Source organism: Thalassophryne amazonica, chromosome 15, assembly GCF_902500255.1.
Source record: "Thalassophryne amazonica chromosome 15, fThaAma1.1, whole genome shotgun sequence".
NCBI classification, from domain to species: Eukaryota; Metazoa; Chordata; class Actinopteri; order Batrachoidiformes; family Batrachoididae; genus Thalassophryne; species Thalassophryne amazonica.
The window spans coordinates 55,863,363-55,887,130 of NC_047117.1; the positions used below are offsets into that span (position 1 = coordinate 55,863,363).

The following is a 23,768-nucleotide window of genomic DNA, read 5'->3' on the forward strand; positions in this document are numbered from 1 at the left end:
GACCACACACACCTGGCCCAGGAGAAACACCCCCCTCCAGGGACCATGGCTGGAAACCACGTCCGCGTTAGTCCTCCAACAGACTGGTTGAACTGGCTGCATCTTTGCCTTTGTTTCTGACAGTCTTAGCACAGGCGTGGCCAGGAGTTCCTACACCTGTGCGGTCAGCCTTTAACCAAACGTGTGATTAGCCAAAAACAAAACAACCAAAACATCCCCCCCCCCCCTCCCCAGGGGACCGTCCCATCAAACCCCAGGGAAGGGGAGAAAAGAAAAACAACCCACATGTAAACACACAAACAAAAATGCCAAAACCCCCCCCCCTCCTCCCCCCCCAAACGACACGCAGGGACCAACACCCCCCAGAGGGCCACCCGCCAGCTCCAGGAGTAATAACCACGGCCGAGGTCCCTCTGGGATCCACCGTCACCCACGGGGACTACCAGCGCCCCCCAGAGGACCACTCGTCAACCCCAGGAGACGCCTCCCCACACGACCAATGGACCCAGCCCCGGCCGCCCACGGCTAGATGGACCCAACGCCTTTTCCCCCCCAGAGGACAACACAGTCAAACCCTGAGGGTGGAAACGGGGGGAGGAAAAACAAAACAAAACCCCAAACCCCCCCCCCCTCCCCTCCCGAGTGCAGAGGCCACCTGGGAAACGCCCAGTACAACCTAACTGCACCCCTCCAGCAATGCCGACACTACGGCACCCCCGACTGGAGTCAGAGGAGAAGAGAGGGCATAACAAAAAACAAAGAGAAAAAACAACCCAAATACCACCCCATCACCCCCCAGGGGACCGTTCCACCTAACCCCGGGGAGGGGGGAAACAAAAAGAAACAAAAGAAAAAAAAACAGACCAACACACAGTTGTTTGGGTCCCCGTCTTTCTTTTTTTTTTTTTTTTTTTTGTGTAACAAAGGCCGCAGGATCACACCCCCAGACAAACAGTGGACAACAAAAAAAACAAAAGCCCACACAAAAACCCACTCAAAAAACACCCACACAAAATGAACCAACACAAAACAAATCAGTGAGTTATACCGTCAAGCTCAACCACATGGAACACACCTGTTCCTACTCAAGAGCTCAACCACATGGAACACACCTGTTCCTACTCAAGAGCTTGACGGTACCGTGATTCAGTCACCACAAGGGGGAACCAGAGTGCTAAAAAATGAAAAAACCCCCTTTGGTGACAAAAAACAAACGAGCTGCATCTTCGTGCGCAGCTGTGTGCAACACAACCAAAATGTGCTCAACTAAATAACGCCGGAGCTGAAACAACAGACGCAGTAGTTACCTTTTATCCGGGGAAACGGGGCTACGACTGTAGCACAGGAAGCCCAGCGACCCGTGCTAACAGAGCTCCGCCGTGCGCGTGAACCCATTACAAACGCACTCTTGCAGCTCCCGTTTAAGCCTCTTATCCGGTCGGAGTGTGACGCGAAGCTGTCGCCAGTCACACTCCACCACGACCCACGGATAAGGCACAAACACAGGACACGGCTGCAAGAGAGCACAAATTAGTATCCAGTAATGGGTTCTCAAACACGCACCTTCCGGGCGGAGAGCCCCGCAACTGATCCGGATAACCACTGAACGTCTGCTGCCGCCTTCCCGGCGCGTTACCGTCTCTGCTACTGCTGGGTCCGTGATGTTTGGCCAGAGACTACTGTTATGTGTCGGACGCAGCTCGGAGAACCGACCAGCGTTTGAAGGACCCAGTATGAAATAAGCAGAGCACGGTACAAAGGCTAACTGAATTTAATACATAACAGTGATCATAATAATAATAAAAGGTGCGGCCTGGCGTGGTGCGCTCCCAGCAGCGCTAATGGTCCGGAGCCAGAAGCTGTTTCGGACCCAAGGACCCCGCCGACACCCCCCAGGTGGCCGCAACAACCGAGTCTGTGAAAGAAGGAACCATTATGTGAGTCCACACTCTACACACAGAACACTTAAAGGTGTACAAACAGCAAACACTTCCTGGCTTGATTACTGATCAGCTTCCAACCTGCAGGCATGGAACATCCCGTTCACAAATCACCACCGCAGTGGAAGCTGATACATGACTAACATACAGCTCAATACAATAAGGTGTGAGGGACACCACATTTACTGACTGTATAACTGTTAGTCACAAAATCCGACGTACCTCAGGAAGTGTGCTGACGAGCGTGAGACCTCACCCTCTCCTCTTTCACAGACCGTGCATCAAACCTGGACCTTCTCAGCGTCCGCTGCTGATGAGATGGCTCCCAAGACGACGATCTCACCCGTCTGGTCACAAGGTCGAGTCTCTGGCAAATACACACTGTGCACTCCAGTCTTAAATGCCAACATGCTCCAATCCATCCAGATGCACCTCAGCTGTGAGTCCTGACGAGTCGCAGGTGATCAGGGTGAGGTCCTGACAGCCTCAGCAACACAGCCACTCAGTCCCAAATGCACGCCACCTGGGAGGAAACACAAAAGGCAAACAAACCGGCAGCCAGGCCCCCCCCAGCCATACAACATGCGCAGTGCATTATGGGTATTCACGACAGAAGAAATGCATTTGAGATGCTCTGATCAGGCTCCACAGGGACAACAGCATTAAACTCTTTGTATATTGTGCCTAAAACTCTCGTGAATATATTCTCTGGGTTTATAGGCGTTGTTATTGTGTTTTTTTTTTAATGTACAAATGCAGAAAGTCTGTTAAATTGTAATTCAGGCCTTGTGATATAACCGGCATCAAAATGCATAGAACACTGCCATCTACTGGTGACCGGTTATAACACAGTGTTGTTGGCTGCAGGATTTTAAAATTATCTGTAGGTTTCCAAAACCTGAGAGACCGACCACACACGTGGAGATAAAAAAATCATAGATCTGACAGGTTTAGTTGTACAGTGTGTGGTGTCAGCCACACGGTAAAAACAACACACAGAAACATATTTCACACACGAACATTCCCAGGTCAAACACCTCGCTTTCTGATTGGCTGCATGTCACATTTAGCTCATCACATCCTTCTTAACACACCACACACGGCAGGAATATGTGATAAGATTATATTTAGTGTCATCACGATTGTCGGGGTGTCCTTAAATTTGTCGGAAGGGGAAGATCGAGTCCGATATTGGCCTAATTATCTTGCCATGTGAACCAGGTTTGATGTTGTGATGCCTCACAGAGCGACTGATTGATCTGTTATAACACTGCACCGAACATGTTTTCACTATTATTTGATGTCTTTGTGCAACTGACATCGTTATTCAAGCATTCAAACAGCGATTCCTATCACTACACAACTCCAGCAACCACACACGAGAAGGTTTTTTGGCAGTTCTTGTTATTGAAAGAAACCCTGTCTCCCTAACCGGATAGGATTGTGACATCATCATGCATGCACTTAGGCGCTGTCTAGCGGGATCTTGAAAATGTCTTTCTTTTTTATACAAATGAGTAAAGGTGGCCAAGTGGTTAAAGCGCTTGGTTTCAGTGCAGAAGGTTCTGGGTTCAAATCCCACCCCTGCCACATTTCTCCATGTAATGTGGAGTTGCGTCAGGAAGGGCATCCGGCGTAAAACCTGTGCCAATTCAACATGCAGATCCACCTTGGATTTGCTGTGGTGACCCTGAGTGCAAACAAGGGAGCAGCCGAAGGGACGTACTTACTAGAAAAATGACATATTTTCCAATGCACATTTATTTGTAAACACCAACACATGTTACACTGATTCACTTGTGTTGGTTTTTACATAGAATGAAGGAATCAACCAATCAGTATGAGCTGAGGCTTAGTTTACCCATAATCCCTTTGGTGTGTTAATGTTCAAATCTTCAGAATTAGTGCATTATTTTAAAATTAACAGATATGTGTTATATATCACTTTGTACATTTTAAGAGTTTACATTAATTTAGTTATTCTTTCCGGAATAATTTTATTTATAAAGCAAAACTGTCATTCAAACCTGCTTTCCATTTCAAGACCTCTGCCTCATCGCTGGACCACTGTATCCTGTCAAGGTAAATGACACTTCCCTACAGCAGTGGGCAGAGCGCACAAAGACAGAAGTGCTGGCTTATTGGCTGTTTGGGTTTGTGATTGTCATTGGTTCTATCAGAAGCTTTGGTGGTGTTTAATCTCAAAATCAGCTTCTTAGTAGTAGTAGTAGAGAGCGTATGGGAGGCAAAATTGAAAGTTATCACTTATCTGAAGCTTCCGATAAGTTTTTAGACAGTTTATCAGTTTAGTGTTAAAAAAGATAACTTTTCAGTTAGCTGATTACCAGTTATCAAAGCAAACTTTTTGGTTGGCTGTGTCCACCACTGGTAATGAGACACCTTTTTATAGGCCATCAGTTGGGATTTAACCTGCTGATATTAATTTGCACTGACAAAGGGCAGGCTTGCTTTTTAAGTTCTGATAGATTTCAGCTGGTGTCTTGGCTTTCTGTGTCTTTTTGCACCTCCCTTTCTACTTTTTCTTTCTCTATGAAATTTCACATTACTACACATTACTTAATTTCTGGACAACTATTGTTTTGATTTCTTTGTCTGTATGGATTACGTAGATTGTTACCGACATCTAGTGAAAATGTCATGTCAATAGCACCTTCAGAAATATATTTACTGAGAAAAATGGTGACCTCTTCAATACTTATTTTACCTGCTGTAGCTGTGTCTATCCTTTCTATTTTATTTCAGATATTTGAGATAATAAGCCAAATCAGAATCTCAACATGAATGGTGCATGCTGCGCCATTCCAAAGTTCCCACTGCACATAACACATTATAAGCGCTGACAGCAATGTAAAAATTCACAAACTCTATGTTTTGTTTACTCAAGTGAGCATAGGTGCATCCACATTAATAATGCTCATTTGACTGATACAGCTTTCTGTGCAGCTAATAAGCGAAGTGTGCAATGCATCTGCGCATGCGTGGGTGAAACGGGGTCAAAAATTCCAGCTACCAAACACACACCGCTACCATTGAATTTCGTATACGGTAGCGTTAGCAGACTGTGAAAGTTAAGACTTACAGGGATTGTTTCAAAGGCTTTAAGCCTTAAGCGATGCATACAATAATGACAGGTGTGCAGTGCTATTTTCAAATGCTCGAACGGAATTCATAGGTTTGAAAGTTGGCTGAAAACACACGATTGCAAAGCTCCGCCGAGTCCACCCAAAGATGGAAAGAAGAAGAAATGTGGTTGTAAACCTCCGTTCATTCTACACAATTTTCCCACAGAAAAGAAAGATCCAGACAGACGTAAAAGATGGACTAAAACTGTAAGTTTCTTTCACACATTTATTTTGTCAATATCCTGAAACCATGCCGAATTATAATGTGGTTGATGGCACCGTTTTCGTGCATCGGCTTATGACTGTAATGTCGCGCCATGAATGACGCGGTGTGTAATATTGTAAAATTGACATGTTCTATAAACAAACTGCATGCATGCACATATCACTGTATGTCTGTCAACTTATCAAAGAACACCAAAGAAGTTATACATGAGACCCACCTTCCTTGTAGTCATTACGAAGTCGGTGGAGTAGCGATTTCTTATCCCTGCTTAGCAAATATTCTGCAATATCCACAGTTTCAGTCTCTGGACTTCATCTAACCATCCGTCAGTTGCCTTCAAGCGGTCAGAAATTTGTTTGTCTTCAACTATCAACATGGACTGGTCATTTTCGACAGCAGCGCTCTCTTCCTCCTTTGTCAGCACCAACGGTAGTTTCTGTACCGATGCAGCACACAAAAGGGCAGCCAGCTCTTCTTTCCATTTCTGTTTACTGCCGTATGCAGTCTTGGTTGTAACAGGCAATCTGCGGAGATTACAAAAATGCTTTAAATCATCAACTTTGCAGTGGCTGAAATGGTCCAAATCATAGCACTCCTCACTGCTTTCCGCCGTCTTTGAATGTGGATTAGTAGCCAAAACATTTAGCATACCTATAATGCACCGCACAGCTCAAGATGTGCACTTCGCTTATTGTACACCAGACATATGTATTGATCAAATACCCAAAACAAATTTAGTCAGGTAGCCTTAGCCTATTTGACAATCCTGAGATAGGAAGATGTGTTTGGGCTTTATGCGTCCCGGCCAGGTCATGACAGTCTTCAGCACGTTTCACTACATTACCCATTTATGGGTTGGGCAGTAGTTAGGCACAGTTAAGTATCTCCAAGATGGGGACATCCAGAGCTGCCCCATTTGAGCTTCAAAACTGTTCCTTTGAAAAGGTTTAAGCAGGGTTGGGAGGGTTACTTTAAAATGTATTCTGATACAGTTACTAGTTACCTGTTGAAAAATGTAATCAGTAATGTAATCCAAGTACCATAATATTAAAGTAATGTAATTTGATTACTTTCAATTACTTCTGGATTACTGCAATATCAAATATGCTAATACAGACAAAAGAAACTAAATATAAATAGTCTTGACTACAGAGTACAGTTTATTAAGCAAAAATAAAACTTTCTTTTACATGGCATGCTCTGTTTTACTTCATATTATGAATTAAGAGCACCACAATATTGTTTTAAACACACCCAGTGTTCACCTGCTAAATTTTCAACAAAAAAATGCCAAACAAATGAAGGATAATGAAAACTCAGGCGTGTGTGGATGAATTTGTAATTAAAAGTGGTTTGCAGAACAATATACAAAGCAAAAAAAAGCTTACTACCTGTTCAGTAAATTCACACCATGTTTAACATATCAGTCCACTTATTGAACTTTCAAAATAAGAACAACAGCATAATGAAAACCATTAAGTAAATACGGTCAGTAAGGAGGTGTGATCGCCATTTTAATTCTGGGCAAGTTAGTGATTTGTGTGCATAGAAGTTCAAGAAACAGGTGGAATATGCCAGAAAGCTGCGCATGTTGGCAAAGCCACAAACGGAGGAACAAGGGAGACAATATTTCCTTCCATAAGTAAGTGGATTTGGTTATTCTTGTCACTTTGTCCGTGATATTTGAATAATAATCAGCTGTATGTTTCCTGCTGTACCTGTGTCGCCCGATGACATGGACCATTAACTCTTCACTTATGTCTAGTTGATATTTTCCACTGCTAGACCAATGTCTAGTTAAAATACTTGTCGTTAGTGATTAAAATTGTTCGACAAGACTGGGGATTTTTTTTTAATTTGCACCTTAAAATAATGAGATTATAATGACCCGCGCTGTGCCGCTCACAGTCACACCCACACATAGAGATGTGTACCCACACCACTGACTTCATGAATGAAACTCGGTCAATAAAGGATAATTGTGTAAAAATATAATATGTATATAAATGTATTGTAATGGTTTTAGGAGCCGCACTGCGTTGAACAGCAGCTGCAGCAGGACGCCTCAACTCAGCAGCTGGAACAGTGCAGATCTGTGTAACTTTCAACACTAATATTTGGGAATGTGTGTGTGTCCGAGTTAGTTTAATACTTTCCTGACATAATTTAATGTCATTTAATTTTACTGGCTCGATATCCATGTCAAAGTGGCATTTTTTAACACGTATTTTGCGAGCATTTTTCTGAGTGTGTCCAATCGCGGATTTCCATTGAAAATGCATTAACATCCGGGTACTTCATCAATATTTTGCCCGGTTAGGAGACGTCATGTCGCTGTTCATGAAGGGACATTTTCGTTTCAAAGAAAACAAAAAAATATTATATACAGATAATATAAAATACATTAAAATTATAATCCTGCGAAGTAATCCCCATTTTTACTAAATATACCTGTAATCTGAATACGTCTTTTTTTCTGTAACTGTAGCGGAATACAGTTACCTTTTTTTTGTATCCTAATTACGTAATGCCGTTACATGTATTACTCCCCAAGCCTGGGTTTAAGTGATGTCACGGAGTGTTTGTCCATGTAGTCAATGATCTTCAATGGACACACAGGCAAGCAAATGGACTTAGACATTTTTTTCCCTACGTTCCTTCAAAATCTAAATGATGTAATTTCTCATTCAATGGATATCAAAGTCATATACTTTGTCCTGTTTTCATGCATATTTCATAATTTTGTTAAAAAAATTGTTATACTTAATTTGTCCAGTTACTTATAGGCTGTGGAGTGACTGTGTATGGCTGTAATTACTAAATTGTTAATACAGTATTTCTGTAAAACCCCTTGAATTAAAGCTGACATTCTACATTTCACACACATCTTGAATGTTTCACTTTGAATACATTGTGGTGGTGTAAAGAGGCAAAATTACACAACTTGTGTCACTGTCCAAATACTGATATACCTGACTATATTTTTCTGTGCTTTGTTTCCACTTAACCAAAATAAAATGTGTAATTTTGTGAGTAACTGGTAATAGTTTTATGTTATATGTACAGATTTTGGACCTGTGACTAAGACAACAGATTCAGATGTTTTCAAAATAAGAGTCAATAATTTGGTTCCACACGGAGGAGGAGATTCCCCAGAGATGGCCATGTCTGGACTGCAGGTTTGTGCCTCTGAGCCCTACCTTGATGATCCGTGGTGCACATTCTAAGTACATAGTGCAAGATGCCTATTTACCCAGTACCTATTTACTGAGACAATGAGACAATGTAGATTATATGTCTTGTTCAAGGACACAGGCAGCATGAGCAGCCAGGTCTACATTTTGGCAGGCAGGTGTTGGGGAAAGTGTAGTGACACGGACCCACAACAGGGGGCGCAAATGAACGGTCAATAGATGAGCCAAAAGGTAACAATTTAATGTTGTGAATGTGCACAACGAATATACAGACAATCTCAGAATCTGATTATAGTCAATTCACAAAGGTGACGTGTGGGCAGGCTCGAGGATAGAAGACGTCTGTCCTTTGAAGAGCCGGAACCACACGATTTCCACCGCCACAGAACCCGGTGAATACTGGAGCCGCCAAGTCCCGAATTCCCAGGTGATCACCGTCCCCGACTGTCGGATCTGGTACTGCTGGCGAGGAGCACAAACAGTGAGATGTGGGTGTGTGCACACCCAGCAACAAAAACAGTCAGAAGGTGGAAAGTCACCTCCACCTCTAATCACACACATGTGCAGCTCCTGTTAAAGCACTTATCTGGAAGGAGTGAGAGGCGAAGACGTCGGCACTCTCATAAACCACCAATCAGCTGACAAGGCTCCACAGGAAAACGGCTGCAAACAGAGCACACGTAAGTCACAGTTCTGACACAGCAGAGAATATTACCTTCACAGGTAGATGATATCTCGGCAATCAGGTGGAGATGACGTCCGGTCTTTATGGAGTGAGATGATGTAGAGCAGATGGGTGACAGCTGTCACTCATTATCTCTTGACAGCTGTCCCGGTTGTGTCCGTGGCGGCAGCGCCCTCTCGTGCCTGAAGCCCGCACTTCAGGCAGGGCGCCCTCTGGTGGTGGGCCAGCAGTACCTCCTCTTCTGGCGGCCCATACAACAGGACCCCCCCCTCAACGGGCGCCTCCTGGCGCCCGACCAGGCTTGTCCGGGTGACAGCGGTAGAAATCGGCCAGGAGGGCCGGATCCAGGATGAAGCTCCTCTTCACCCAGGAGTGTTCTTCGGGTCCATACCGCTCCCAGTCCACCAAATACTGGAACCCCGGCCCATCCGACGGACGTCCAGGAGCCGGCGCACCGTCCAAGCCGGCTCCCCGTCGATGATCCGGGCAGGAGGCAGTGCCGGTCCGGGAGCACAGAGGGGCGAGGTGATCCTTGACACATGAAAGACTGGGTGGATCCGCAGTGAAGCCGGGAGTTGGAGCTTCACTGCGGCAGGACTGAGGATTTTGAGGATTCTGTAGGGTCCAATATACCTGTCCTTGAGTTTCGGGGAGTCCACCTGGAGGGGGATGTCCTTCGTAGATAGCCACACCTCCTGCCCGGGCTGGTAAGCAGGGGCCGGGGATCGCCGGCGGTCCGCATGGGTCTTCGCCCTCGTCCGGGCCTTCAACAAGGCAGAACGGGCGGAGCGCTACACCCGACGGCACTTCCGCAGGTGGGCCTGGACCGAGGGCACACCGACCTCTCCCTCCACCACGGGAAACAATGGGGGCTGATACCCCAAACACACCTCAAACGGGGAGAGGCCGGTGGCAGAGGACACCTGGCTGTTATGCGCATACTCGATCCAGGCCAGATGTTCACTCCAGGCCGTCGGGTGTGCGGACGTCACACAGCGCAGGGCTTGCTCCAATTCCTGATTGGCCCGTTCTGCCTGTCCATTGGTCTGCGGGTGATACCCGGACGAGAGGCTCACATTGGCCCCCAGTTCCCGCAGAAGCTCCTCCAGACATGTGAGGAGAACTGGGGACCACGATCAGAGACGATATCGGTAGGTATCCCATGCAGACGGACGACGTGGTGGACCAGGAGGTCTGCTGTCTCCTGGGCTGTTGGGAGCTTCGGGAGGGTCACGAAGTGGGCCGCCTTGGAGAATCAGTCCACTATCGTGAAGATGGTGGTGTTGCCCTGGGACGGCGGGAGGCCCGTGACGAAATCCAGGCCGATATGGGACCAGGGGCGATGAGGCACAGGAAGCGGCTAGAGAAGTCCTTGGGACCTTTTGTGGTCTGCCTTGCCCCTGGCACAGGTGGTGCAGGCCTGGATGTACTCCCGGATGTCGGCCTCCATAGACGCCCACCAGAAGCGCTGCCGGACAACTGCCACGGTCCTTCGCACCCCTGGATGACAGGAGAGCTTGGAACCGTGACAGAAGTCCAAGACTGCAGCTCTGGCCTCTGGTGGGACGTACAGACGATTCTTCGGACCAGTTCCGGGGTCCGGGCTCCGTGCCAGGGCCTCCCGGACCGTCTTCTCCACGTCCCAGGTGAGGGTGGCCACGATAGTGGACTCCGGAATGATGGGCTCCGGTGGATCCGACAGCACAGTTTTGACTTCGTCTTCGTGTACCCGGGACAAGGCATCTGATCTCTGGTTCTTGGTCCCGGGGCGATAGGTGATCCGGAAGTCAAAACGTCCGAAGAACAGTGACCAGCGGGCTTGCCTGGGGTTCAGCCGCCTGGCGGTCCTGATATACTCCAGGTTCCGATGGTCAGTGAAAACCGTGAACGGCACAGACGTTCCCTCCAACAGGTGTCTCCACTCCTCAAGAGCCTCTTTCACCGCAAGGAGTTCTCGATTGCCCACGTCATAGTTCCGTTCCGCGGGGGTCAACCTGCGAGAAAAGTAGGCACACGGGTGAAGAACCTTATCGGTCTCCCCGCTCTGGGATAGCACGGCTCCTATCCCTGAGTCAGAGGCGTCCACTTCAACCACAAACTGGCGGCTAGGGTCGGGCTGCACCAGAACTGGTGCAGACGAGAACCGGCGCTTCAACTCCTTGAACGCGGCTTCGCACCGATCTGACCAGGTGAAGGGGACTTTTGGAGAGGTCAGGGCTGTCAGGGGGCTAACTACCTGACTGTAGCCCTTAATGAACCTCCTGTAGAAATTTGCAAAGCCGAGGAACTGTTGCAGCTTCCTACGGCTTGTTGGTTGGGGCCAGTCTCTCACCGCCGCAACCTTAGCCGGATCAGGGGCGACGGAGTTGGAGGAGATGATGAACCCCAGGAAGGACAAAGAGGTGCGGTGAAACTCACACTTCTCGCCCTTCACAAACAGCCGGTTCTCCAACAACCGCTGCAGGACCTGACGTACATGTCGGACATGGGTCTCAGGATCCGGAGAAAAGATGAGTATATCGTCCAGATATACGAAGATGAATCGGTGCAGGAAGTCCCGCAAGATGTCGTTAACCAAGGCTTGGAACGTCGCGGGGGCGTTGGTGAGGCCAAACGGCAGGACCAGGTACTCAAAGTGACCTAACGGGGTGTTAAATGCCGTCTTCCATTCGTCTCCCTTCCGGATCCGAACCAGGTGATACGCATTCCTAAGATCCAGCTTAGTAAAGATTTTGGCTCCATGCAGGGGGGTGAACACGGAATCTGACAAGGGCAACGGGTATCGATTGCGAACCGTGATTTCATTCAGCCCCCTGTAATCAATGCATGGACGGAGTCCGCCATCTTTCTTGCCCACAAAAAAGAAACCTGCACCCATCGGGGAGGTGGAATTCCGGATCAGCCCGGCAGCTAATGAGTCCCGGATGTAGGTCTCCATTGATTCGCGCTCAGGTCGTGAGAGGTTGTACAGCCTGCTGGACGGGAACTCAACGTCTGGAATCAGATCAATGACACAATCGTACGGACGGTGCGGGGGAAGGGCGAGTGCCAGATCCTTGCTGAAGACATCAGCAAGATCGTGGTACTCAACCGGCACCGCCGTCAGATTGGGAGGGACTTTGACCTCCTCCTTAGCATGTAAACCGGGAGGAACCGAGGATCCTAAACACGCCCGATGGCAGGTTTTGCTCCACTGAACCACCACCCCAGACGGCCAATCAATCCGGGGATTGTGTTTCAACATCCACGGGAAGCCCAAAATCACGCGGGAGGTAGAAGGAGTCACAAAAAACTCGATCTCCTCCCGATGATTCCCAGACACCACCAGAGTTACAGGTTGTGTCTTGTGCATGATTAAAGGGAGAAGGGTGCCATCTAGTGCCCACACCTGCAATGGCGAAGGTAGCGCCACCAGAGGGAGCCCTACCTCCCTTGCCCATCTGCTGTCTAGCAGATTCCCTTCTGACCCCGTGTCCACCAGTGCTGGGGCTTGAAGGGTTAAATCCCCACTCAGGATTGTAACTGGGAGTCGTGTGGCAATATGTGTGTGTCCCACGTGAATGTTATGACCCCCCCTTAGCCAAGTCTCTAAGGGCGGGTGTTGTCGTTTTGGCCGTTTGGGGCAGTTTTTCTGTATGTGCTCTTTTGAGCTGCAGAGAAAACACTCCCCGCGGACCAGCCTCCTCATTCTGTCAGTTGTTCTCATTTTGGCCCTGTGCGTCTCCCTAGCAACGTCAGCAGGGGGAGCTGTTGCCCCACAGAGCGCTGCGGCTGTGGAGCGTGGGGAGGGCGGAACCTTTTTGAACCCGGAAGGGAGAGGGACGGCACGTGCCCGGCCACGTCCTTCGCCTCGCTCCCGACGGCGTTCCTCCAACCGATTGTCTAACCATATAATGAGATCGATAAGCCCATCTAAATCCCGCGGTTCTTCCTTAGCTACCAGGTGCTCCTTCAGGACCGACGACAGTCCGTTTATGAAGGCGGCACGGAGCGCAACGTTATTCCAGCCGAACCTCGCAGCCGCGATGCGGAAGTCGACTGCATATTCGGCTGTGCGCCGGCGCCCCTGTCGCATTGACAGCAGCACTGTTGAAGCGGTCTCTCCTCTGTTAGGGTGATCAAAAACAGTTCTGAGCTCCCTCACAAACCCAGTATAAGAGGCAAGGAGCCGTGAACTTTGTTCCCAAAGTGCTGTAGCCCAAGCGCATGCCTCACCTCGAAGCAAATTAATCACGTAAGCCACCTTGCTGGCATCAGACGCGTACATCACGGGATGTTGTGCAAAGACGAGCGAACACTGCATAAGAAAGTCCGCGCACGTCTCCACACAACCTCCTTACGGCTCTGGGGGGCTTATGTATGCTTCAGGGGATGGTGGGGGGGGTCGTTGAACGACCAGTGGAATGTCTGTATTCAGCACCAGGTCGGCAGGAGGAGGAGCTGCAGCAGCGCCCTGAGCGCGCGCTTCCACCTGTGCGGTGAGAGCCTCCATCCTGCGATTGAGGATGATGTGCTGCTCGGTCATCAGGTCCATCCGAGCGGTAAAGGCGGTGAGGATGTGCTGCAACCCACCAATCACGCCTCCAGCCGACGCCGGTGCACCCTGCTCTTCCACTGGCTGTCCAACAGATGGTTGACGCCCCTCAGGATCCATGACAGTGGCCGAGATATCCTGTTGGGGAAAGTGTAGTGACACGGACCCACAACAGGGGGCGCAAATGAACGGTCAATAGATCAGCCAAAAGGTAACAATTTAATGTTGTGAATGTGCACAACGAATATACAGACAATCTCAGAATCTGATTATAATCAATTCACAAAGGTGACGTGTTGGCAGGCTCGAGGATAGAAGACGTCTGTCCTGAGAAGAGCCGGAACCACACGATTTCCACCGCCACAGAACCCGGTGAATACTGGAGCCGCCAAGTCCCGAATTCCCAGGTGATCACCGTCCCCGACTGTCAGATCTGGTACTGCTGGCGAGGAGCACAAACAGTGAGATGTGGGTGTGTGCACACCCAGCAACAAAAACAGTCAGAAGGTGGAAAGTCACCTCCACCTCTAATCACACACATGTGCAGCTCCTGTTAAAGCACTTATCTGGAAGGAGTGAGAGGCGAAGATGTCGGCACTCTCATAAACCACCAATCAGCTGACAAGGCTCCACAGGAAAACGGCTGCAAACAGAGCACATGTAAGTCACAGTTCTGACACAGCAGAGAATATTACCTTCACAGGTAGATGATATCTCGGCAATCAGGTGGAGATGACGTCCGGTCTTTATGGAGTGAGATGATGTAGAGCAGATGGGTGACAGCTGTCACTCATTATCTCTTGACAGCTGTCCCGGTTGTGTCCGTGGCGGCAGCGCCCTCTCATGCCTGAAGCCCGCACTTCAGGCAGGGCGCCCTCTGGTGGTGGGCCAGCAGTACCTCCTCTTCTGGCGGCCCACACAACAGGCAGGCTCTTCATCCACTGAGCTACCTGCACTTCAGAACAAGAAAACCTACTAAGGTTCTGTACTTTTACTTTTATCTTGTACTTTTTTACTTTTTTTACTTTTATCTTGTACTTTTACATCATTTTTAATTTTTGTTTTCAGTTCAGTCTCGTTGTTCTGTATTGTGTACGCATCGTGAACCCACCTATGTAAGACGTATCAATTTATATGTACAGCAACAAATCACAACATAAAAAACTCTAAGGCACTATGCACAAGCACTTTGGCAACACTAGGCGGGTTTCCACTACCCTCTAAATTGTGCAAATTGAAGTAGCTAATTCAAAATACAAGTAATGGAAACAAGTGTGTTATGAAGAAACTGAAATATTTGGGAGAAAAATGCTTTTATGCTTGCATGAAGTGATTTTTCAGGTGATTTGAAACAGACTTTGAAAAAGTGGAATGGAAGCATTTTTTTTTTTTTGTCATTACATTACATTACATGATGTACAAAAGCCATTGCATGACTTTCTAAAATATATAAACTGGGGTTCAATTTCACATGTGCCTGTTTTTAGGCTACCTGTCTGTGTAAATGGGTACCAGCCTCATCTGGGGGAGTAACCTGGGATGAACTGTCTTCAAGTCCAAGCAAAATTATGTACTTTCATCTGCTTCATGCTATGATTTCCTGTAATAAACCCAGGCACAAGGGTCCTCAGGGCCTGGACTTACAAGAATTTTACAGAGGAATGAGACAATCTGTGTTGTACCCAAAATTTGCAGAATTATGTCACTGCATATGTAGCTGCATAATGGAGACACCATGGCTGAGAAGGTCAGTTTTGGGGTTGTACCTGTAAATGTTCAGATGTTCACAACATCTTGGAAGTAGATCATGTTCTGGTGGTGCAAATGGACCTAACCCTGCACTGCAGAAGAACGAGGTTTATGCAGGTACCAGCACGGGCTCGTCCATCCCACTTTATCGAATTGTTATAGATGTTTGATTTGTATGAGTGGCGTCTAGTTCACTAACCATGTGAGTGTTTTCATGCAATAATTTCAGCTTTGCAAATAGCACTGAATCTCTGCAAAGTCAGACAGTGATAGAAAGGCTAATCACGATGTAACATTGCCTGATAAACTTCAGAATGTAACAGTACAACAGTCCGTAATCATGACATTTGGTAAGTGAGAGAGAGGCAAGGTTCAGTTCCTGGTTTTGTTGCAGTTTGAAACCTCAACTTTACTTGTGTCAAAAACTCTGTAATGCCGCTTTAAACGCTTTGTTCATTTTGATTTGCTTATGTTCGATTCAAGATTCAACAAGTCCTGAACAAAACTCTATCACTGTAAAACAGAAATATGAATCAATGAGGAGTTTGCATTTTCTTTTCTACGGGGATCGTTCAGTTAGTAAACAGAGTTTTTTTTCTCTTGTTTCTACATCTGGCAGCTTGCCCTGATGGCGGTGCCACCATACTCTGAAATTTTTGTCTTCACTGATGCTGGAGCCAAAGATGCTCACCTGAAAAATACTGTCAAGGCTCTTATAGAGACCACGAAGTCTACGGTGAGTGGCAGTCAACACTTCTGCATTCTCACCCTTTTTAATATCAGTCCAGCCAATAAAATCACAATAATGACTTATGGAATTAAAGAAACAGCAATAACAAACATTTTCTACACTTTGCAGCCACTATACATTCTATGTACTGTATAATTACAATGTATTTTCATATATGCAATATATCCTTTTGTCACATTCCTACCAACTCATGTTCATGTGTGCAATCTGTACTTTTTTAATGTTCTGGTTTTTGTTTTTTAGGTAACTTTCTTACTGACAGGTTTCTCCTTCAGGCGCCGGCGTCGCAGTAATGGCCAACATGTGAGTTCACTTGCTCTGGAACAAGCCGATTCAGCATTGTACAATGAATTGGCCAGAGCGTCTGGAGGTACCACCATTGAGGTCTCCAAGGCAGACATCTCAAAGGCCACAGCCATTGTAGAAGACATATCAGCCACAGCTGTGGTAAGATGTATCCTGAGCTAACAGCTGACTTAATATCTGACAGAAGGTGATGCATCATTTTAATCTGATATACATAAATTAGCACAAACATGTTGACAAATTCTCTGCACAGATCATCATGTTCCACTTCAATTCCTCTCTCTCAGTAGTTTTTGTTCCTCTTCCAGGTTACAGTTTTTCAGGTATCGGTGAATCCCGCGAGGCCAGACACTTTTACTTTCTTTGTTGATGCATCATTAATCAACATGACTGCCTATATCACAGGAACATCTCTGACCTTCATCCTCAAGAACCCCGAAGGTAGACATTTTGGGAAAAATCATTTGATCTCATATTCCAGTGGTGCCCATCCTTTTTTGAACCAAGATCTACTTTTAAAGTTAAAAGTGTATAGAGATCTACCAAGCCATATGGAAAGCCATAGCATAGCCACAGTTTATTACACACCAATATAATGACACAATTTTCTGGCACAAAGATAAATTTTTAACAGTAATAATACATTATTGCATGGGTTGCAGGAGGCCATGAGAGATCACTATGCTGAGGTAGTTAGACTGTTGACCAACTCAGCAATGGGATTACATACAGTTGTATGCATAAGTTTGGGCACCCATGATAATTTTCATGATTTTCCTTTATAAATCATTGGTTGTCCGGATGAGAAATTTTAGTTAAATATATCACATAGCAGATGAACACACTGATATCTGAGAAGTGAAATAAAGTGTCTAGTATTTACAGAAAGTGTGCAATAATTATTTAAACAAAATTAGGCAGGTGCATAAATTAGGGCAACCTTGTCATTTTATTGATTTGAATACATTTAGCACTAATTATTGCAATACAAAATTGGTTTGATAAGCTCATTGACCCTTGACCTCCTTACACAGGTGAATCCAATTATGAGAAAGGGTATTTAAGGTGGCCATTTGCAAATGTTTCCCCTCTTTGCATCTCTTCTAATGAGTGGCAACATGGGAGCCTCTAAACAACTCTTAAATGACCTGAAAACAAAGATTGTTCAACATCATGGTTTAGGGGAAGGATACAAAAAGCTATCTCAGATATTACAGCTGTCAGTTTCCACTGAGCAACACAGTGAGGAAATGGAAGACCACAGGCACAGTACTAGTTAAGGCCCGAAGTGACAGGCCAAGAAAAATCTCAGATAATCTGAAGCGAAGGATGGTGAGAACATTCATAGTCAGCCCACAGACCTGCTCCAAAGACCTACAACATGATCTTGCTGCAGATAGTGTCTCAGTGCATCGTTCAACTATACAGCGCACTTTGGACAAGGAGATGCCGTATGATGTTGTAATGCAGAGGAAGCCTTTTCTGCGTACATGCCACAAACAGTCACTTGAGGTATGCTAAAGGACATTTGGACAAGCCAGCTTCATTTTGGAATAAGGTGCTGTACTGACGAAACTAAAATTGAGTTACTTGGACATGACAAGGGGCGGTATGCATGGCTGAAAAACACATCATTCCAAGAAAAACAATTGCTACCTACAGTAAAATTTGGAGGTGGTTCCATCATGCTGTGTTGCTGTTGTTAAAGTTGAGGGTCACATGGATTCTAGTCAATATCAGAAGATTCTTGAGAACACTGTTCATGAATCAGTGACAAAGTTGAAGTTGCGCCGGGGCTGGATCTTTCAAAAAGACAACGACCCTAAACACTGCTCAAAATCTCCTAAGGCATTCATGCAGAGGAACAAGTACAATGTTCTGGAATGGCCATCTCAGTTCACAGACCTGAATATTATTGAAAATCTGTGGTGTGATTTTAAGTGGGCTGTCAATGCTCAGAAACCAACAAACCTGAGATGTTTTGTAATGAAGAATGGTCAAAAATACCTCCATCCAGAATTCAAACTATCATTGGAAGCTATAGGAAGTGTTTAGAGCCTGTTATTTCCGCAAAAGGAGGACCTACTAAATACTGATGTATTTTTTTCTGTTGAGTTGCCCAAATTTATGCACCTGCCTAATTTTGTTTAAAGAATTATTGCACACTTTCTGTAAATCCTTTAAACTTTATTTCACTTCTCAAATATCACTGTCTGCTATATGATATATTTAACTGAAATTGCTGATCCAAACAACCAATGATTTATAAAGGAAAATCATGGAAATCATCAGGGGTGCCCAAACTTTTACATACCACTGTATGTATTCATAAAACCATGGTGTGAAATTTAATGGAATACAGTATTTGCAGCGACTTTACTGCTAAATAACATTGTTTTCTCACCTCCAGATGTGACTCAGAATTCCAGTCAGTCCAGCGGCCCTCTGGGATCTTTCTCCAAAGTTGGAAACCTGTATCGTTTACAGATCAATGCTGAGAATCAGACAGGATTATGGGAACTCACCGTTACATCTAATAATCCATACTCGATTAAGGTCACAGGTCAGTAGTACAGAGTGTGTGTCTGTGGCATTTGATTAATTTATGGAGTGATGTTTTGTAGCATTTCCAGCACAAACTTGTGATTTTTGTATCTGTCCACCAGGCCAAAGTTCAATCAACTTTGTCTTTAACCTTGTGGAAAAGCATGGAGGAGCCCATTCAGATTGTGGACCAAAAACGGGGCGTCCTCTTACAGGTAAGACTTTTTTCGTCTTTTGTTTCAGTTTGCTTTCAGTCTCACTGCACATGTGCACACAGAAACTCTCTTTTCACTCATCGTTCTAAACATCATAACTGAGCACGAAAGTCATCTTTAAAAGTCCTTCAAAATGTTGCTCACCTCATGTCCATTTTATCTTTTCAAAATATTGCAGGTGGCAACATCAGCCTGATGATAACTGTGACAGACAGCGACACAGTCAATCTCACCGACGTCACTCTCGTTGACATAGCGGGGACAACTGAGATCCCGGGTTCATTACAGGCATGTCATGTTCCACCAAACACACTGAAAGAACCACACTCGGGTTGGGGTAGTTCATATATAATTTTAAGTCCCCATGTCTGAACTGTCACTCCACTGTCAGTCACAGCTAACTCATACCAATCCAAAGTATACTCAACAAAAATATAAACGCAACACTTTTGGTTTTGCTCCCATTTTGTATGAGATGAACTCAAAGATCTAAAACCTTTTCCACATACACAATATCACCATTTCCCTCAAATATTGTTCACAAACCAGTCGAAATCTGTGATAGTGAGCACTTCTCCTTTGCTGAGATAATCCATCCCACCTCACAGGTGTGTCATATCAAGATGCTGATTAGACACCATGATTAGTGCACAGGTGTGCCTTAGACTGCCCACAATAAAAGGCCACTCTGAAAGGTGCAGTTTTGTGTTATTGGGGGGATACCAGTCAGTATCTGGTGTGACCACCATATGCCTCATGCAGTGCAACACATCTCCTTCGCATCATCCGTGAAGAGAACACCTCTCCAACGTGCCAAACGCCAGCGAATGTGAGCATTTGCCCACTCAAGTCGGTTACGACGACGAACTGGAGTCAGGTCGAGACCCCGATGAGGACCACGAGCATGCAGATGAGCTTCCCTGAGACGGTTTTTGACAGTTTGTGCAGAAATTCTTTGGTTATGCAAACCGATTGTTTCAGCCGCTGTCCGAGTGGCTGGTCTCAGACGATCTTGGAGGTGAACATGCTGGATGTGGAGGTCCTGGGCTGGTGTGGTTACACGTGGTCTGCGGTTGTGAGGCTGGTTGGATGTACTGCCAAATTCTCTGAAATGCCTTTGGAGACGGCTTATGGTAGAGAAATGAACATTCAATACACAAGCAACAGCTCTGGTTGACATTCCTGCTGTCAGCATGCCAATTGCACGCTCCCTCAAATCTTGCGACATCTGTGGCATTGTGCTGTGTGATAAAACTGCACCTTTCAGAGTGGCCTTTTATTGTGGGCAGTCTAAGGCACACCTGTGCACTAATCATGGTGTCTAATCAGCATCTTGGTATGGCACACCTGTGACGTGGGATGGATTATCTCAGCAAAGGAGAAGTGCTCACTGTCACAGATTTAGACTGGTTTGTGAACAATATTTGAGGGAAATGGTGATATTGTGTATGTGGAAAAAGTTTTAGATCTTTGAGTTCATCTCATACAAAATGGGAGCAAAACCAAAAGTGTTGCGTTTATATTTTTGTTGAGTGAGGTTGCAGATTGCATTGTGTCATCACCAGTCATCTTTCCCCTCTTCTCATTTTCTCTTCTTTGGCATCAGGGACTCATGCTCCCTTGCTTTCTGTTGTCAAAATAAATATCTCCCCTCCCAGGTTGCCTGACGAGGTGCTGCAGTGATGCCACAGCGTCTTTCTGAAATGCTCAGAGATTTTAAACTTAAAAGCTGTCAGAGTGCCCCCCCCCCCACCCCTCCAAAAAAAAACAGTTCTGGCACCCAGTGTGAAACTCACTACCAAAAAGGACAACAGCAATAGAAAAACACACACACAAATGTTTCGGCCTTTGCATAATGGGAACTGACAAATTACATAACCACTGTATTTTTGTTATTAAAACAGCAAGCACAGTATTTCTGGGCCTTCCTCTCTGAAGCCCCTTTCACACCAGGCCAATATAGAGTTGCGTAATGCTGCCACGCTGAGCTTATGCAGCCCTACGTGGCAATACTGAGGGACACACATGGGCGCAAAGGAATGCAAATGGGTCTGTGAAATGGAGGCAAAAATCTTAAATTTTTTTCTTTTGGCGTAGAGTACCGGACGGATTGCTCTGTGCAAGTCTACACAGCACTCCGCTGCTGTATGTAAGTCTATGCAAACTGTGTTACTGTAAACCATGCCTCTGTAATTGTACACAATCCTACGCCAGTCCGGCGAAAAATCCTTTGCTGAGGGACGCAAAGGGGTCCGTGAAATGGACGCAAAATGGGTGTAGAGCAATCCGTCGATTGCTCTGCGCAAGTCGACACAACACTCCGCTACTGCATTTAAGTCTTTGGAACACTGCGCGACTGTATACCATGCCTCCGCAATTGTACACAACCGTACACCAGTGTGGCAAAAAATTCTTTTAGGTTTTTATCAGTACATACCTGCATTCATAAATTTCATCCTGCTGAAATTTGTTGGCAGTGAAGCTTCAAAACCACGGAAGAAGAAGAGGAGAGCCAAGCTTTCACATCCACTATAAGTCCTCAGGGATGAATCACCAGAGAGAGAACATGTCCACATCCACTATCACCAGTGAAAAGACATGTCCACGTCCACTATACTCCTCACGGATGGATCGCACGTGCGATCACTGGCTGCAGCTGCTGCTTCTCCTCCTCAGTTTCTCTCACGATTGTGGCACATTAAATAAAATAAGACTTTTTCCAGTGTATCAAATCGATCTGTCCAGGCAGTCTGTAAAAACAGCATCATGGAAACAAGTTTCTTCCCCCTGTGCGCAACTTATGCAGCCATTCCTGCATTCTTGATACGCAGCACAATGCAACTCTACATCAGGCCCGGTGTGAAAGTGGCTAAAACAATTAAATTCATTAAAACAGTCACTTTGTTGGGTTACAAAGAATGGTTGAAAGTTTTGTTTGTAAAATTTTAATTAACTACTTGTCACCTTGATTCTATGATTATAACAAGATGTTAAGGGCCCACATCCACTTTTTTTAAGAACCTCAGTCATATTAAAACACAAGCATGCCCATAGTGCTCTACTCACCTTGACAAATCCCTCATTCAGTAACTGCTGAAAAACAACCAGAGCTCTATGAACTCAACCTGTGTTTTAAACAGTGGTGGGCACTGAATCCAATGAAAGACTTGTTAGCAGGCTTTTAATGAGCCTTTCATTGGATTCATTGGATTTCATTGGATTAAATTTTGAGTCCACAGTGAAACAGGAAATGTCAAATGTTGAACACTTCCTTGATTGACAAGACAGGAGAACTTGTGGGATCTCACGGGAATTCAATGGCAAGTTGAGACTGAAACAGGAAGTGCCAAATTTTGAGCCCACAGTGAAACAGGAAATGTCAAATGTTGATCACTTCCTGGATCAACACTTCCTGGATTGACAGGCGAGATCTCATGGAATCTTGCGGGAATACAGTGGCAAGTTCACACTGAAACAGGAAGTGCCAAATTTTGAGCCCACAGTGAAACAGGAAATGTCAAATGTTGATCACTTCCTGGATCAACACTTCCTGGATTGACAGACGAGATCTCATGGAATCTTGCGGGAATTCAATGGCAAGTCAAGACTGAAACAGGAAGTGCCAAATTTTGAGCCCACAGTGAAACAGGAAATGTCAAATGTTGAACACTTCCTGTGTTGACAGTATATGAAATCTCATGGGATCTCATGGGAATTCAATTGTAAGTTGAGACTAAAACAGGAAGTGCCAAATTGAGACAAACAGGAAATGGAAAATGTTGAACACTTCCTGGCATGGGTGTAGCTGGGTTGCACTGGACTCCTCTGAAATCTGATTGGACACCCCAGGTGCCACCCAGGTGATTGACATGTCACAGCACCGTCTGGTTGAAAAGAGCCATTTTGAAATCTGTGACACATATTGACTGCTAGGTCCATCCTATACAGTAGTTGGCGCTGTGCTCCACAAAAAGTTCTAATCCACCTTAGTAGAAGAAGAAAAATGTTTGAGATTTGAAGCTGAACACATCGTCTGAACCATGGACTCCTAGTTATATTGTGAGTAACCGGTCGTTTTCTAATTTCAAAAATTATCTTTGTTAAACTCAAACTGATAGCAAATCCCTACAACTTGGTATAAATTTAATAAAAAAAATATATAAAATACAGCTTCCTGATGGAGTGGTGTAGAGGAGTTTTTTCTTAAAAAGAAGACCTGGAAGCTCAGCTAATTTGGCCATATTGTGCAGCCCTACTGTGAAGTAGCTGAAAAGGTTGAATATGAATTTACATCTACATAAAAAAATGCTTCAAGTGCCAGGGGATTAAGAAGGGTGTAGTTGGGGAGCCTGGGGGGCAAAACCCCCCACAAGCTGAAGGTATTTTTAGCCATGCTTATGCTTCCCAGATGCATTTTCTGAAAAAAGTCTGAAGGACCTTAATTACATGGTGAGGACTTTTTCCAGGCATGTGAGATGCAA

At 45.6% G+C, this 23,768-nt stretch overlaps 1 protein-coding gene across 1 annotated transcript in view; it reads left to right on the forward strand.

Moving 5' to 3' along the window:
• The window catches only part of LOC117526598 (von Willebrand factor A domain-containing protein 7-like), a 58,402-nt gene that overhangs the window by 27,788 nt on the left and 6,846 nt on the right, over nucleotides 1-23,768 (forward strand). Inside the window, 7 exon segments of the mRNA XM_034188656.1 lie at nucleotides 8,376-8,488; nucleotides 16,091-16,207; nucleotides 16,466-16,669; nucleotides 16,837-16,969; nucleotides 18,939-19,091; nucleotides 19,195-19,287; nucleotides 19,466-19,575. Coding sequence (XP_034044547.1) covers nucleotides 8,376-8,488; nucleotides 16,091-16,207; nucleotides 16,466-16,669; nucleotides 16,837-16,969; nucleotides 18,939-19,091; nucleotides 19,195-19,287; nucleotides 19,466-19,575 — 923 coding nt within the window.